Consider the following 18351-nt stretch of genomic DNA (forward strand, 5'->3'; position numbering starts at 1 on the left):
AAACTAAAACACAACTTTGTAAGTCAACTATACTCCAATAAAGTTTATATTAAAAAAAGTAGGATCCAACTATAAAAAAAAATAAATTTCAAAAAGAAGCCATCCTGCCTCTTTATCCTCTGTACTTTCTCCCACCTGACTGTGCCCAGGGAACAGTGCCTCCTGGAGCTGAGGCCTCCTTCTCCCGGGCCAAGATAGAGGCACTCAGACCACTGCTCTGGTCCTCGTGCTAATACAGAGCACAGGCAGAGCCACACATTTTTTGTAGAAATTGCTGGCAGTTAGGGAGGACCAAGTTTTTTGGTTTTTTGTTGTTGTTGTTGTTATTTTGGTTTATTTTTTTGGAAGTGAAAGGGAGGGGGAATATACAAGAGTGATAAATTGAAAATTCTATTTTGCAAGTTTTGAGGCCACAACTTTCCCAGCAGTATTCAAACTATGTGACTTTACAGTTAGGTTTGAAAATTGAAATCAGATTTGGAGGGATGTTTAGGATTTTCTGTTCTGTTAAAGACACATTCATTCTCTAATATGTTCTCATTCTTAATAACTTGCATGTAGCTCTTGTAACCAAAACTTATTCCAAGGAAAATGAGAGAGCACATTTGTGGCTGACATTCAACCAACATAGTGGGGTGTGGGTGTTTCTGTCCTCATCTTTTTTGTTTTTTGTTTTGTTTTTTTTTTCCTCTTTCAATGAGAAGTCTGGATGGAAAACCATTGACTCTTGTCTTCTCTTTCCACAGCGATATCTGGCATGATTGTTCCTCCCATGTGAAAGAATTGCCTTGAAGAATTTTATTAATGAAAAGGTTGGATTCTGCTACAGAGAGTAATCTGATACAAGTCCCAGAGTGGAACTTTTAACTCAGGCCTTTTTAAGAGGAATCACAATAACTGCAGATTTTTAAACAAACATTATCACCGACCTTGCAAATACTGAAATTGGAAGGGATCTGCGAATGCAGGGTGTTGGTTACAGTTGTACCTCCCGAGTCCTTGGGGGGATATATTTATTCCGTGTTGATAAAAGCAAATCCACTTTTCCTTTTCTTTTTTTTTTTTTTTTTTTTAAGCTTAACTGCAATCATTTGTCTTTTATAAACCGTAAAGCTGTATACAAGGGACACTATAAATAAGACTCCATGTTTTAATTTATGATGTTTTTAAAGCTGTGTAAAAGGAGAATGAAGTGGTGATATTTACAAAAAAGTTAAAAAAAAGAAAAAAAAAGAAAAAAGAAAAAAAAAGCTTGTATGGGACAGAATAGGAATGCCAGTTAGATTTTTTAGAAAACTAAGGGTCGGCTTTTGCGCCTTAAAGCATATCAAGTGGTAGTTACTCGGACAGTGCATTTCCAGTATCTAACTTAACACGCCATCCCTTAGCAGTGCAAGCTTATTTATCTCTTTTGTATTGTTGTCTTAAGTAACTGTGTAAATAAATGCAGCCTGGAAAGTTAAAAAGTGATGTAAGTGATCACAGTTCCCCTTCTGCTCAAAAATCCAGTGCCTCTAGACAGATGTTACAACTGCATATTTAAACCTGATATCACTCTCTCTCTTGCTTATGTCAACTTCTTCTGAAGCCGGTGGCCTCTTGAGAGCTTGGTGGCACACACATTTGTGAGGATCTCCTTTGAGACTTCATGGAACAGGGTCAGGCACAGAATTCCACATATGCCCTCCAGTTATCAAGCCAAAATCCCACTTACACGTCGCCATTGACAAGTTTAAAGTTTACTCATTCTAACTGCGGACTTCATACCAATCCTCAAAAGCTGACAAAAGGAACGTGACAGGTATTTCAGATGACCCATTCGAGACAGCGCCTCTATCAGTCGACCCTTAACCATTTGTAACATAGTAGATTAAAACGACAGGTTAAGTGCTTTGGAATTAAGAATAAAAGGAAACTGGGAGAAAGGAGAAGGTTAAGACCTCCGAAACATAGTTTTCTGTTCGATGGGAATTTTTGCTCTCATTATCCGGGAAGTGTTCTTAAAAATAGGAATTAATAGCAGAGATGCAGCAAAGCTCTGAGGATGCATTTGCCTGGTATTTTTTTCTTTGCTGTTGTGTTTTTGTATGTAGTTATAAATACTGTAGATTTTTTGTGATTTTTTGCCAAAGTTGTGGTTCTATTTATACATTTTAATGTCTTAAGACAGTTTTTCAATATCACACACAAAAAAGATTTTACTGCATATTTTGCAAAGAAAAAAAAGCTCACTACCTTTAGCTTGCACATACTTGCAAAGTTAATTAAAAGGCTTTTTGTTTTAAAGGGGATTTTGTAAGATATCCATATAAATAATGTATTTATCTTTGGAATTTGTACATTGCTTTCCCCTTCCTTCTTTTCCTCCGACTCCCAATTTATTTTATTGTGTATGTTTGCTATGTGAAAAGTGCGTATTGGTTTGGTCACCTATAGTTGTATTAGCTGTTTCAATGTGATTTTTAAACATTTCATTTATAGTTATTTTTAGTATTGTTTTAAACCATGCTTCATTTTTTAATTTTCATCCAAAAGCCATTGTCTATTTTTGTATTATTTGTAAGTTAAGAAGTTTTTTCCAATATATGGCAAAAAAATAGTAGCATATTATTCTTGTAGCATTTAGTTCCGTAGATTTAAAAAAAATGTATCCTTTGCTTTGGAAGCTTACAGAAAAAAAACAAAAAACAAACAAAAAAAAACAACCCTAATGCTGTTTTACTCTATTAATATGCATGGAACCTCTCCCTTTGGAGTGACGCATTTTGTGCATTAAATTCCGAGGAGAAACTTCATAGAAATCAGTGAACATACTTTCTTTCCTAAGTCTGCTTGTATATTTCCTCTGTCTTTCACATAAATATAAACCAGCAGATTGGATGCCTTAACAATGCAAATCATATTCATTTCACTTGTACATTGTAACTGTGCACCAGAACTGTCAGTCATCACTCACATTCTAAGAAAAAAGAAAAAAAAAAAAAGAAAAAAAAAGAAATCGAAAAGCACAAAAGAACTGTTTTGTTACCTTAAGACAATGTAACTTTTCTAGTAGAGCAAGAAATTTACAACAATGCTGCAACTGTGCATGCCCCCCTATGGATTTTGCAATGGTTTTCACTAGACTGTCAGAGTGGATTTTTATGGGTTGGGGCGGGTGGGGGGAGGGGTTTGCGGGAGGGAAGGGAGGGGAGGAAAGCTGATTTTTCTTGGTGAGAAATAATAATAATGATGAATAATAATAAAACTGGAAAATGTAAGCAAGGTGGACGCATTGCTTCTCGGTACTCAGAAAGGTTGTCTGAATTCGTGTGGTAAGCGCTGGCCTGAAGATGTGTACAATTTAAAGCCATATTTTGTCTGGTGAGCCCCTTAACTGTTTGTGAAGGACCGGTCAGCCGGTGAGGTATCCGGCTCAGACCCTGACAACAGACGCCACCCATAGTCAGCCATGCGTAGTGGTTAGAACTTATCTTGAAAGTCCAAAGAGCCTTTAAAATGTGTATCATTTGTGTTTTGTTGCCTCTATTTATATTGATTAGATGAAAAGACGTTCTGACCCTCGGACCCTCTTTCTTCTACACAAAACTTTTACAAGTAAATATGTTCCCCTAAATACAGAATATGGCTTTAAGACGAAAATAGAGAATTCAACTAAGATTTTGGTTTTGGGGGAAAAATACAGCTTCTGGATGACTGGATTGCATAACATGCCCTGGCCTCACATTGTACAAGGATGCAGCTTAACAAAGTCATCTCTAAGTCTAACCTTTCACCTTCTTATCAAACTTTTGGAATAGACACACACTGTACAGTTCAATTGTTAGAGAACCTAACTACTGTAGAGATTGTTATAATTTTTTTTTTTTTGCAAAAATTCAAGCTGTAAAAACTTTTCAACTTTCACAATATTTAATTAAAGTTACCTCCTGTCTGTGATGGCAGCTCCTAGTTGTGTATTCATTTCTCTATTTCGGATGAGCCCCTGTCCCACATAATGTAAAAAGTCTGTGTTTACAATTACTCAGACCACTGGTGACACCCAGAGAAAGGCAGGGAGAGTAATCCTGGGACACCCACTTTCCCTCTTAGTGGATCCTTGGGGATTTGCTCATCTGGGATGCAAATCGAACACACACAGCATTTTGCTGCCCTCTGCTGGCAGCAGGTAGGCACGCAGTGCCCATAATGGCCCAAGGAGAAGCCAAGAGCTCCAAAGGATCTCCCTAGGCAAGCAATTAGATCCTCCTGAAATGACCCAATTGTGAATCCAGGACCTGGCCACTCTGGAAAGCCATCCTCCGTGCTGCAAGTCTGAATCAAGCTCTTCGCATACAGCTGCTAATTAATCCCACTGAGCCTTCTGGTCAATTAATTACAGGCCCTGGCTCATTGATGAGGCGGCCTGTGTGAACACAGACCCTTCTATGATCTATAGTTTTAAATCACATGTGGATAAGACACTTTTCCTCTTGGATAAAACCAAATTTATCCAGAGTCAAACATTCCACAAACACCCAAGAGGTACATACTCCTGTACAATACTCCATGTTCAATGCTTTCCCTACTTTTGTAGTTACTGAACATGATAAGGTTAATGATGCTTGTAGCTTGGAACAATGCCTTGCAAATTCAGAAAAGAGGCCGTAGATCAACAGAAACTTGACAGCCAGAGCTGATAGGCTGTTCTACAACCATCATCGTGATCATTTGCGTTGGGCATTTTGCTCAGGTCTAGAGCCTAATCTGAGGTAATGAAAGATTGTGATAATACGTAGAGAAGCTACCATCCTTTTCTTATAAAGAAATCTATGTTGATTCATTCGGTCATTCAATATATATTTTTGGAATTCTGTATGAAATACAGAAGATTAAAAAAATGCACAAGAAGCCTCTGCCCTCAGGAAACTCTCAATCTCAGACAAGCTAAATCTATATTCAAAGTTAGTCTAGAATGTTTAGTATGAGACGGTCATGTCATAGTACTTCACAGAATCAAATAGTCAGCCACACCCCTGCTGGTTTCTACTTTCCTTAAGGCCTAGTTCCTGGAAACATTCATTCATTCACGTAAACCTTGAGGGTTTTACTGTGTATCCAGCACCAGGTGAGGCATAGTGGATTCTACAGCAAGCACAGCGACACTGGTCCTGCCCTTGTGAAACTTACAGATGAGTGATGCAAGCAGGCATTAAGTAACCACACAAGTACAAACCAACAAACCAATAACGGCAATGAAGAAAAAACCTAGGATGCTCTGAAAGTATATTACAGTGAGACCTGATTTAACCTGAAGGGTGGGGAAGGTGTCCAGACAAAGTGATGCCTAAGCTGAGATGTGAAGGATGAGGTGGGTGGGTACCTTAAGCAGAGGGAATGAGGGCGGGCGTGAAGATCTGAGCTTTGGCAGTGGATGTGGTGCATCAAGAACAGAAAGGCTGAGTGTGTAGGTGGGAAGGTGGCACGGTGGAGCTTGGGAATTTCTGTTCAGAACATGTCCTAAGGACCTACTAGGTGCTTGGCACTGTACTGAATGCTAGGATGCACTAGGCAAACCAGTCCTAGTTCCAGCCTGGAGTGTCTAATTGTGGCTCATACATGCACTGCTCTGTATTTGTCCCTGGGGACCCTGCTGGGAAACCATGACGTGGGTGAGCTGGGGTGAGGACAGACAAGGAGCACCTCGTTTGCTCCAGGCAGTTGTTCCCACATGGGAATGTGGCCCCAGTGATGCCCATCTTTCATTTTTCAAGAAGGCCAGATATATCATCAGATTTTTTTTGGGGGGGGGGGAGAGTGTGAAATTCTCATTTTTTAAATGTTGTCATCTAATCTAAAAATAGTGCTTTCAAAACAACTGCATTGGGGAAAAAAAGTTCATGAGCCTCTAAGAAAGTCAGTTTGGGACTTCTGGCCAAAAGACAAGTTACCAAAGGAGATGTTTACCCAGCTTGATTTGAGGGTCCTGGTGCTATGTGCGAGCACAGAGGTTAAGGAAGGCTGCAAAGCAGGGCATGTCTGAGTGGTGTGAAGAGATGCTCTCCAGGCAGATGAGGGAAAATAGGGCAGGGAAGGCCATGCTCAATGCCTTGGAGCTGGCCATGTAAGGAAAATAAAATAAAATGAACCAAAAGGAATAGAAATATGGGAACATGGAATATATAATCATGAAAAAACTCCCTATATCACCGGTAGCCATGTTCAAAGTACAATACATAGATCCGTTTTTAAAAACCTCCTTTAGTTTCGCCCAAACACCCTCATGAACAAGTTCATTTTTAAATAGAAGTCCAGAGAAGTAAGGCCGTGCCTGCCCTAACCAGCTCCAAATCACTCACATTCTCAACAACACTGCTCATAGAATTATCATCCTCTCCCTCCAACAGCTCACTTTCTCCTTCCTCAATATGACTTTCTGATCAGCCTACACATATTATCCCATAATAAAGAAAAAGAAAAAAAAAAACTATTTTGACCTCTCTTTGCTTTCAGTCTGCCTATCATCTTTCTGCTTCATTTTAAAGCAAGACTTGTCTAAAGAGTTATCTGTGATTGTCCTTTCTGCAACTCTATTTTCTTATTATCCATATTACAATGGCTGTTTACTGTACTGATGCATAGTGGGAATAGCGGGGAGTCTTAAACATTGTAAACACAGGATAAAACATACATGCAGAAGTATCCTGGTCACTACATAGGGAATAAATTGAAAGGAGGAAAAGGGGGAAGAGAGAACAGTTAGGAAGCTATTGCCATGGGCGAGGCAAGAAGTACAGAGCTTGGACTAGAAGAGTGGAAAGGAGGAAAATGGAGAGGATTAGACGTCTTTAGCACTGTGATTAGAGTCAACAGTACTATAATATACATTTCAAAGTTGCTAAGAGGCTGGGTCTTACATGTTCCCACTCCAATATGAAACAAAATTTAGGTGATGAAGTTAGTTAATGCTATAGCTAACACATTACAACAAACATGTCGTACACCTTAAACTCGTTAATATGCCAGTATTATATGGCAAGTATAGTCCAATAAAAAATATTTACTGGCTAGAACCACTAGGTTTTGGTGACTGATGCAATGCGGGGTTTGAGGGAGAGGAAAAAGTCAAGATAAAACTCAGTTTTCTGACTAAGGCAACCACCCTTAAAGAAATGGTTGATTTCTCTCTTTGGGCTATTTTCCGGCTATTAAGCTATGGAGCTCGATGGTGAAATCCCTTCCTACTGTTCCCTTTGCTTTCCTTCCCTCTTCCAAATGCGATCCTCTTCTCCAGAGGCTTCTATATTTACATTAGGAATGAAATTCAGTTTCCGGAACTGGAAATATTTTGCTACTTTTTTTTTTTTTAACTCAAGCATCAAGCAGTTTTATCTCTTCTCTCTGGAGAGTTATGCTACAGTGGGACTGATTTTTATCTACTTGGCATACTTTTTTCCCACTGATTGTAGAATTTCCACATTCTATATTAAGAATGAACGTTCTCAGCCCTGGAGTGAACCACAGGCCTGAGAGTTGGCTCTCTGTAAGAAATAACTTGCACAGGGAATTAAGCTGCAAGGAGAATCCAGTACTCCACAAAGGAGTTGACAGAACATCAACAGAAGAGAGGGAGTCCCACTGAAGCTGATTCATTCAATAACATAGATTTGGGTGGGGTTCTGCCAGGAGAGTAGCAGCCATAACATGAGGGAAAGCAAGCAAGGAGAAATGAATTAGAACCAACAGCCATGTCTTCGCTAACACATTGGCCTTTTCAATACATTCTTACCAAGGGCCTTCCCTGTGTCAAGCACTGTGCTAAGGGCTCGGGATTGACGGCGTCTTAAAGAGACCCATTTCCTTCCCCCATTACTGCCTAAGGAGGACACAGACATGATTCATCACAGAAACATCATCTCACACTGTGGTAAATGCTGCTGTAACCCTAATATACCTGAGTGAGCATGTGGCTCTATCTCTGCACACATTAAGGCCTATTTCAACACAACACTCACATTTAATTAAAAAGAGATGGACTCCTTATTCGAATCCCTTAAGGGACGCTAAAATTAACCTAAATGCAAAGAAAGACCTATTAAAAATCTTTCTTCCACTATCCCTTTTCCTACTTCTCACCTTACTCAGATGCCACTTTCCTCAATCTAGCTGACAAAAAGCCTATTCTGAATTGGCATGATTTTTCTTTTTACCTCCTCATTTCCCCCATCTCTCTCAGTGCATTATTTTCTTTCTCTCATTCCATTAAGTCTTTTTTTTTTTTTTTCCAGCAAGAAAATCTTTCCTCTTTAGCAGAGCTGGAGAAAGGGGAGATACTGGACTGGCCAAGCATGATTCCCCTCAGCAGGGTGGGAGGGGAAAGTCCATAAACACTTCCTTGTTAATAATGTTTGATCTGTTTTTCTCTGAGGGGCAAGAATAGGGAGCCATGAGCACAGAATAAGATGCATGCATCTGCTCCCATATGACAGAAGACCTGAAGGATCAGGAGTTAGTTAGCAGGGCAGAGCTGGGCAGAGTAGAGGCAGCAGGTCACCCAGAGTGGAGGGCTGGTGTCATTTGAGCCATCCCTACAGAATGCTTCTCCTTCCCGGCTCATCTCCTCTGTTATGTCCTTTTGTTCTGCCTTCCAACATGGTTTCCTTTGTCTCTGCCTATGCAGCAGTCCTGATCAACATTCAGCTCACTGGGAGCTCCTCAAGCAGGGCCATTACCCTCATCATTCCAGCACCCATCTGGGAAGTCCCTCTCCTTGTCTTTACCCTCACTGCCTGCCCCATGGGGTTATTGCATGGGATTCTTGGGACGTGGTCAGCTTTGCTCTAATCCTGTAAAAGTAGCTGCAACCAGATGAAAGGTTAGGGAGCCCCAACATTACTCTTTGTTAACTGAAAGGTAAACATTCTCACCTTATGCTTCATGCCCTAGAAACCACCACAGCCCTAAGTGCTCAACTGAAAAAGCCAACACTGAGCTCCCATTTCTCCCCACAAGAACAGAATACTATGGCACCCCCCCCCCATCCAGGCAAATGAAGGAAGTGGTACTAATGGCATCTGACAACACCTTGTTGGGAGTCTACTTTTACATGAGGTCATATCCCACTAACTTTATAGCTATATGTTTGTGAAATTTTCATAATAGTCATGAAATAGGGGTGTAATTAACCTCAACTAAAAATAAATTTCTCATCAACTTTCTATGAAGACACAGGGTCCCTATTGGACCTTCAAGCCATTTAAGACACATACACACAGTAGTTAGTATATCTATGGAAGGAATTAAGCCAATCATCAGTGTATACTCAAAATGACCTTAAAAATAAATCATTCAGATTTTTAAATCTTAAGCTTCTCATCTATTTAAAAGAATTGACAATAACAGTATTTATCTTAAGAGGTATCTAAGAAGATATTACTAAGTAAGCCACATAATCAGTTATCCTTCAGTGCCTGAGACATATTAGCCACTCTGTCAATATTAGAAATTGTGATTCCATTGTGTGTGTGTGTATGTGTGTATGGATGGATGGATAGATAGATATAGAGACAAAGGTGATAGAAAGATACAGATGGATGTATCATAATATGTTTAACTGATTTCAAACTGACAGACATTAGCTTATTTCCTATTTCTTGATATTATATGCAACATTATGATTGACATTCTTGATTAAAAAATTCTTGCAAGTCCTTCCTACTTTTTTTTTTTTTTTTTTTTTTTTGTCTTTTTAGGGCTATACCCCTGGCATATGGAGGTTCCCAGGCTTGGGGTCAAATGTGAGCTGTAGCTGCTGGCCTATATCACAGCCACAGCAATGGGGGATCAGAGCCACATCTGTGACCTACACCACAGCTCATGGCAGTGCCAGATCCTTAACCCACTGAGCAAGGAGGCCAGGGATCAAACCCAAGTCCTCATGGATATTGGTTGGGCTCATCCCCACTGAGCCATGATGAGAACTCCCTTCCTACTTCTTAAAAGCTAACAGCATAGTATTCCTGGCTGCCAAAGGGCCATCCCAAAGAAAGGATGCCCCCTTTAACCAAACTATCCCAACAGTTACCAAATCAAGCCAAAATATGCTTTCTGGCTGATGCTTATCATAAGCACAAGCAAAACAGTATATTCCCCTAAATCATTCTACTTTGGTACCAGAGTAGGAACCAGTGAGCTCTAGACAGAAAGAAGAATCATTCTGAATACTGCCATATGCCAGAGGAAAGGGGCTCCAGGCAACAAATTTGCAGGGCAAGGTCTTAGCAATGATACTGAGGATGGGACAGGACAAAGGTTGGAGACGGATAACTCAGAAGAAGATGGGGAAAAAAGAAGAGGAATAAGGAAATATTTCTTATATGTTGTCATCCATAAATCATTTCATGATACGCGATCTTGCTAAGCCCTTTCATGGTTCAAAAAATATAAAGGCATCAGGTTTACGTGAAATAAGATTAGATGAAATTTAGACATGATTAACAAAGTTATGGAATGGATTCTTAGGAGCCTATTTGCATTGAGAACAAGGAATCTCTTGAAATCACGTATCCCTTCTTTGCTCAGTCACTGAAATATGAAGTGCCTAGTATGTGCCAGTCATTATCCTAGGAGCTGAGTGTAGGAGAAACTGGACATGGGCAATAACTCAGCACAAAACATAAGCAAATTAACAAGCAAACAGAACTACATGTTGAGAAGAGCCATGTGAGGGAAACAAGTGGGATGCTGTCTAACCCTCATCTTACTGATGTTAGGCGTGGCATGTGACTTGCTGTGGTCCATGGAACATTAGCTGACATGGTACAGGCAGAAGTCATAGAGGTGACTGTATTAGGACCAGGTTCTTACACTCCAGAGATCTGCCAGGAGGAGAATCTCCTCCAGAAAGATGTTGAAACTTCAGCCTGAACCCTGAAGTGTCCACACATAGAACAGACCAGAGCCCACTGATATCTCAGAGCTGAGCTGCCCTGACCCCCGGCCTAAAGCAGAGTCACTCGGCCATGCTGACAACATCAACTGTTTCTTTGATTTACTGCAAATCTGCAAGGGTGAGAACTAATACTTGCCATGAGTAAGCCCTTGAGCCTTGGAGTGATTTGTTATGTGACATTATTGTGGCAACAGCTGACTGACACTGAGATAGAAACCTAGAAGTGGGTGCAGTTATAAGAAAAAAACTAAAAAAATAAAACTAAAACTCAGTGGTGGGTGGTGAGGAAACAATAGGAGTTTACGAGAATCATTACCTGGGTTATGCAATAGTTACAACATTGCATAAGCATTTAGTAAAAGTTACACCATGTAGTAAAAGTAGTACCTGAGATAATGCAGACAGGAAGACAGGGAGTGGAGGAATGGGGTTTGGAAATGAAAGAGGAAAAGCCTGAGTTGGCTGCAGGAGCCACATTTGACAACATGCTACGTGAAAGAGATGAGGTCAGAAAAGAATGGTGTGGTTTGCAAACACAATTGAGAAAGAATACAGAGAACTCGGAAAATTGGGGACATACTGTGTTGGAAAATGATCTTGTTTTTATCTCTAGAATCTTCATCCAGTAAAATAACCTCAAAGTAAAAATAAACCCCAAGAGAAAAGATCAAAACAAGGACACGACCATTAAGACAGAGCCCAAGAGCATGGTCTAAACTGAGTATGTGGTCAATCCCAGCCTTTGGTAAGACCTCTAACTGCAGATTCTTTCAGCTGGAGAAAGAGACTCCCAGAGAGGTATGCAGAAGCCTGAGGTGCTCAAATTAAGAACCACAATTACCTCTAAAAAGAAAGGCATTTTTGGAAAGAATTATGAGGATAGCTTCAGTGCATAGAATTCAGTGGAATTAAACACATTAATAGTCCATTCAGTTTTTGAGATAATTGTATTGGCAAATATATAGCCATCCCAGATTAGAAGAGACTGTGGCTATTAGAGATATAAAAAGACATCTGAAGTCACCCATATTTCTAAGAGTCAGGAAGCAAGCTGAGAAAAAGTCTCAGTTGCAGAAAAGGAAAAAAACCTATCCTTGCCCTTTCAAAAATGACTAAGGAATAAAATTGAAAAGAAAGGGTCTCTAGCAATGGGTAACTGCTATATAGCACAGGGAAATATATCAATATTCTGCAATACTCTATATGGGAAAAGAATCTGAAAAAGAATGGATGAGTGTGTATGTATAAGTGAATCACTTTGTTGTACTTCAGAAATTACCACAACATTGCAAATCAACTATACTTCAATAAAATTTAAAAAAAAAGGGTCTCCAGAAGGCAGAATGTGGGTGGAGTATATTTTCCCAAACCATTGGCATTGGGTTCACCATAGGACCTGCTTGGGCCAATGGAATATTGATGGATATGAAGTGATTGGAAGCCATGTGGTTTGATCCCATGGCTCTTGTCTGGCAGCGTTATTATAGCAATAGTTGACACAGCCAATCCTGCTCTTGCATAGAATTTGGACCATAGGAACCTAACTGACCATGAACACCCACTTAGAGCAGCTCCTTCTTGTCATCTTCTCTGATATCATCATTTATGATTGTCTTCATAGCCCTTTTCTCTTTCTGGAATTATCTTATATATTTGTTTATTTGTAAACATTCTTATGTGCTGCCATATTGGAGTGCTTACAACTGTTCCTGACACATAGTAATAATGAACAAATGCAATTTGATTTGGCATTCCCTTCTCTCTTAAAGATTCTATGGTTCTCACAAGCTTGGACTGCAGTGGGGATATTATGAAGATATTTGTTGTTGTTTTTTTGTCCTTAAAAACACTGGTGTCAGGGGCATCATTAGTGGGAAGGGCATCTCTGATCAAAGACAGTCATAACTCATTGGAAATACTCATATCCTATGGACCCTAGTTTAGTGATTTCTGGACAAAAGCAGTAAGTGGAAGTACTTCTAAGTAACGATTCAGGAGAACAAGTAGTCTAGGAGACAGAAAGTCTCCTTGTCTGACTTGTGATGAGGAGAGGACCACAGTGTTAATTCCAGTACATCCATCTTAAACGTTTTCTTTGCCAATAAAGTTGTCTATATGGGGAAAAATGATAAGTACTGAAGATGACAGAAATTGATGAAGTCAAAACTAGACATCACACAATAAACCTTAACTATAAAACGCAAGAAATGCCAAGCTTTCTTTCTCAAGAGCCATCGATGTACCTCTGTATTTTTTTGTGCATAGAAATTTCTCAAGATTGAATTGATGCCTATATTCAACCTGCACTATGCTGGGTGCTGGGAAAACCATGGTGAGCTAAGCCAGACATGGTCATTGCATCAAAGAGCCTTCCATCTAGTGGGAGAGGCAGACCTTAATAAGATACACACACACACACACACACACACACAAAATTAAATGTAGTGAACTAAACTGTTTTAAGGGCCATGTAGGAGGACAGAAAACCAAGAGATCATCTAGTTAGAGACTGACTTTCTTTGGGCCATTAAGGAAAGTTTCCCCCAAGAAGAATGGTATTCAAAATGAGATCTGAAGGATGAACAAAGCCAAAAAAAAAAAAAATTAAAGAAAGAATGAGTATCATGTGCAAAGTACCCAAGAAAGATCAGTGCGGCTGGAGCAAGTGAAAGAGAAAAAAAGATGAGGCTATATTGATGGTGGAACTCAAACCATGCAGAGTCATGTGCTGGTCAATAAGGAGTTTGTTTTTTATCTAAAAAAAAAAAAAAGAAAGCCATTTAGAGATTGACTGAGAAACTTAGCAACCAGCCTCTAAGAGACTCAGGTAGGTGCTGCTGACAAATATTGGGGGACCCTTGGAAGACAGCTCTCAAATAACTCTCCTCCACTAGTGAGCACCTCTGGGCTGGAACAAGGAATAGTTCTGTTTGCTGCATCAGGCCCAGGATGCTCTGTGTTGACTTGTAATATTTGGTTCACCTTTACCTTTCCATGAAGCCCATTATGTTTTAAACAATACCCATCAGATCTCGCAAGGCTTGATATTTATTTTATTTCAACTATCACTCTTTTTTGTCAAGAGTAGTCTCATGCACAGCAGGTGAACCTTAATGGTTTAAGGAATAAATAGAAAACTGACGGGCTCACACCCATTAGCTAATGGATTACTAAGCAAAAGGGACTGCGTTCCACCCCAGTGCACTTAGCCCAAGGTTGCTAGGAATTTTAAAGACTCCAAGCTAATGCTTCACAGGCCCAGGGGAAAGGAGCTCAAACTCAAGTATGGCTCCTTTGATAGACAGGTGAATGAACGTGGCTATCATTATGTAATCACACAACTTAGGAGTTATTTACTATCGACTGCACAACACATTCTAGAAACATACTGGAGACACTTGGCCTGCCAGCTCAGTGCATTTGTTGGCTATAACCTGGCAGACAGAACAATCCTGACGGGAGAATCACTCAGCCATCTCGCTTGTGCTCACTCTGTGTGCCAGGATTTCATGGGAAAATACGTAAGGAAAAGCAGGCTATTTTAAATGCATCTCTTTGAAGTAAAGGCGCCTGCCATTCTGTTATCTGGAATGCTCCATACCTTTTTAAATGAGCCACCTCGCATGTTGTGTCCAGACCTTCTTTCCGCAGTCTTTAATCAGTTGTTTTAGATATATATGTCTCATTAGCATCTGAGCAATGCAATCACTTTTTAAAATCCTGAATCTCATCATTTTATTGGGCTATTAAGAGCTTGATTTGTAGGCAGGGAACAGAAAAAAGAACTTGTGCCATTGATCACATTTTATAGGAGGTGTCCAGCAGCATGAAGAAACCAGCAAGGAGAGCCCCAGAAACACACAAAGCAGACTATCTCCCACTTAACTGCCCTTGAACACTTATATTTAGTGGATGCGGGAGTAGGCAGGAAGGGATTGAAAACTGCCTGCCTCCAAAGGGGGTTCTTGACATGTTAAACCCCAAAATGGGGTTTCATTTAAAAGGGACCAAAAAACCATAGTAAGACAACCACTAAGCTCTCTCCTACCAGCCTTACACTCAGAAGAATCTGCAGCTAATGATCAACCTCTTGATCTTTGCTCTGATCTGAAGGCAAAGAATCATAGGTTCTTATGAGCTGAAGGGATAACCTTTGAGATTACTTTTCTAATGCCCTCACTTAAAAGATGGTAAGAGACTCAGGAAGGGGCAGAAGTCATATAGCAAAGGTGGAAATGACACCAGACACCACCCCAACCCCACTGCCATCCTAGAACAAGAGGTATTGTTCTCATTCCCTTTTTGTGCTCCCTTAGTTTCTGGGGCAGTGAGAACAAAGATTTGCCAAGGGGAATTTTTTTTTTCTCTTTTACTTTCCTTTAAAAAAATTGAAGTATAGGTGATTTACAGTAATTTCTGCTGTATAGAAAAATGATTCTATATATATATATATATATATATATATATATATATATATATATTCTTTTTTATATTCTTTTCCAGTATGGTTTATCATAGAATACTGAATATAATTTTCTGTGCTATACAGTAGGACCTTGTTGCTTATCCTCTCCATGTCTATCAGCTTACATCTGCTGACCCCAACCTCCCACTTCATCCCTCCCCCAACACCCTCCCCCTTGGCAACCACAAGTCTGTTCACTTTGTCAAGGGGATTTTTTAAAGCTAAAGCGTTGAAGAGAAAACATCCTCTTCTCATTGAGAGGTTTTCATAAAATAATATCCAAGAAATATTAAAATATGTCATTTTTAGAAGGCCCATGTAACTCTAAATTTGGAAGTCAATTTAATGAGCCACCCAGTAATATACGGACAGAATTCTCTGGAGGATCAGGGGAAGTTCATTAGCAAACATGCAAACCCAGGCTTCTCCTTCCCAGCCCTGGGCTCATCTGATGAGATAAGCTGTCCTGGAGGAGTCTGGATGTTAGGAAAGGCTTGCAGCTTTCTAGGCAGAAAGTGATGGCCCTTCCTGGCTGCCTCTCTGCATCTCTTCTTATTCTGTTTCCCATTAGCAGCAAGGTGGTCTCCTAAAATTACAAATCATACCATGTAATACTCCACCTTAGCACCTTTCAGTGGCGTCCCATCACATTTAGAAGGAAACACCTGCCTCTTCTTAGGGCCACTGAGCCTTGCAAAATAGAAGCATTACTTCTCTCCCCAAACACATCTACAGGTCTGCCCTTTGCTCATTATGCTCCAGCAATATGCAGTGTTCGTTCCCACTCAGGACCTTTGAACTTGCTCTTTCTTCTGTCTAGAAGGTTTTTTTCTTGGTTTGTTTGTTTCCTCCTTGTATGTCTGGTACCTGCTTTTCCTTTAGCCTTATCCTGAGGTCTTATCCTCACCTGTCACTTTCTCAAGTGGGCTCTCACTGGATCTCCCAAATCCCAACCATTTTCCAATCTAGACATCCCCCACCTCAGCCCTTGTCTTTCTGTCTTCTAATACTGAGCCCAAGCTCTGATGCTTTTATTAGTCTGTTTATTTGTTCGCTTGTCCCTCTCATCAGAATGGAGGTACCATAAGGGTAGAGGCCATGTTTATACTGCCTACAATTGCATCCTCAGCACATACCACCGTGCCTGGTACAACATAGGTGTCAGGAAGTATTTGAAGGGAGGGAGAATAAAAAAAGCTACTCTGGAAATAGAGAAGGTTGGGGGTTATGACTATTAATTTTACATATAGCAGCTGATGCCCAGCACTTGCCTAAGGCCATCAAGAGTTAAAAACTTAATTTCCCAGGATTCACTGATATTATATGATGACTGGCAGTGGTTTTCCAGAGGCTAAGCAAAGATGCTGGAAAGGGCTGCTGTGGAGTCCTAAAGCAAGATTGAGCCCTCTAAAGCTTTTGGGAGACTTTCTGAAGCTCTACCTGGCCTTCTTCCCTCTTCTCTTTCTCTTTATCCACCTTCTCCTTATTTTATTTTAGGGCCACCCCTATGGCATATGGAAGTTCCCGGACTAGGGATTGACTCAAAGCTGCAGCTGCCAGGCTGTGTCACAGCCACAGCAATGTAAGATCTGAGCCATATCTGTGACCTATACCGCTGTTTGAGGCAACACTAGATCCTTAACCCACTGAGTGAGGCCAGGGATCAAACTCGCATCCCCATGGACACAATGTTGGGTTCTTAACCCACTGAGCCACAAGGAGAACTTCTCTTCTTTTTATTTTTAATAGCTCTCTATCTAAGGAGAATTTTTCAGAGTCACCTGCTACACATTCTAGAGAGAAATTTAATTCCATAATTTATCATCTGTGTCTCTCCCTGTTCAACTTTTTAACCTCTCCAGTTCACAGACTGACAACATAAAAATAAGGTCAAGATGAAGACGAAATTTTCATTTCGTTTATATTTTTCATGACATTTTTAATATGCCTCCCCCTTCCAATAATGTAGACTATATAGTGTTTCCTTTTTTACTTTGGCTTCTAGGAAGCTCAGGAGAAACTTTAAAGTTCAACCACAAATTTTTACAAACAGCATCCCCTACTCAATGTACATTCTTAACATTTTCAATTTTAAATAGATTTGGCTATAGGTTAAAGAAAAATTACCTTAGGAAATTGATCAACTGTTCTTCCTCTCCATTACTCTATCCAGTGAGAGGACCAGAGATTTTCTCTCTCTGCCACCCTCTAATTTTGGCTATAAATGCCTGCCTTATTCTATTTCACTTCATTTTCTGAACAGTTACATTCTAGATCTGCTCTCACAAGAAGAAATCTGTTCCAGTGGCAATGCATAGAAAGAAGAGACGGATGATAAAATAAGATTAATATTTACATGTGCTAGATGATGTGTATACCTTAGTTCATCTATATCTCCTAAAAACGCTAATGCAGTTCACCCAAGTACTTGGAAGCTCAAAGACGTCCTTTAATTTGCATAAGGCCACTGAGATGTTAGGTTAAGTGCAGAACTGGGTCTGATTCCAGACCTCATGTTTTAATCACAGTGTTGCTTCAAAGACTATATAACCTACCATGGAAATGATCTGAAAAACTCTTAAAAGGAACTGCTTAGTAAGAAGCTCCTGGTCACCAGCATTAACTGTGTACACTATTGTCACTGGCTCTTGATACAACAGGAAAGTTATTTAAACAGTCTCTAGGCCAAGGACAGGTTAATTAAGCTGGTTAATTAGGTGCAACTAATGCTAAAAAGGGAGGATAGCTGGTTTAATAGTGGCTGTCCATTCCTCTTTTCTTTCAGACTTTGCCTTCTCCATATCATTCCCCCTCAACGGTCCCAGTCACAAGTTCTTAAAATGACTGTGGCAGGATGCAAAGCAAAGAAAAGAGAAGTTTCTTTATGGCTTTTGTGTTTCAAGAGCCCTTACAGAGTGGGTTCCAGGTATTCACAAAATGGTTGGGAAAGCCATGA

The 18351-nt window shown here is 40.1% G+C and overlaps 1 protein-coding gene and 1 long non-coding RNA gene across 13 annotated transcripts in view; one reads left to right on the forward strand and one right to left on the reverse strand.

The window, feature by feature from the left end:
• The window catches only part of EBF1 (EBF transcription factor 1), a 394923-nt gene extending 390979 nt beyond the window's left edge, over positions 1 to 3944 (forward strand). For all 4 annotated transcript variants that reach the window (XM_005672579.4, XM_003359834.5, XM_005672581.4 and 1 more), the window contains exon 16: positions 747 to 3944. In XM_005672579.4, the coding sequence (XP_005672636.3) occupies positions 747 to 778 (32 nt within the window). In that variant the 3' untranslated portion in view covers positions 779 to 3944. The remainder of the gene's footprint in view (positions 1 to 746) is intronic.
• The window catches only part of LOC106506547 (uncharacterized), a 760340-nt gene that overhangs the window by 11640 nt on the left and 730349 nt on the right, over positions 1 to 18351 (reverse strand). The gene's annotated exons all lie outside the window — the stretch shown is intronic.

Source organism: Sus scrofa, chromosome 16 (assembly GCF_054392235.1).
Source record: "Sus scrofa isolate SSC_HxYL_T2T_F1_AM1 chromosome 16, Sscrofa_HxYL_maternal_Yorkshire_Landrace_v2.0, whole genome shotgun sequence".
NCBI lineage: Eukaryota > Metazoa > Chordata > Mammalia > Artiodactyla > Suidae > Sus > Sus scrofa.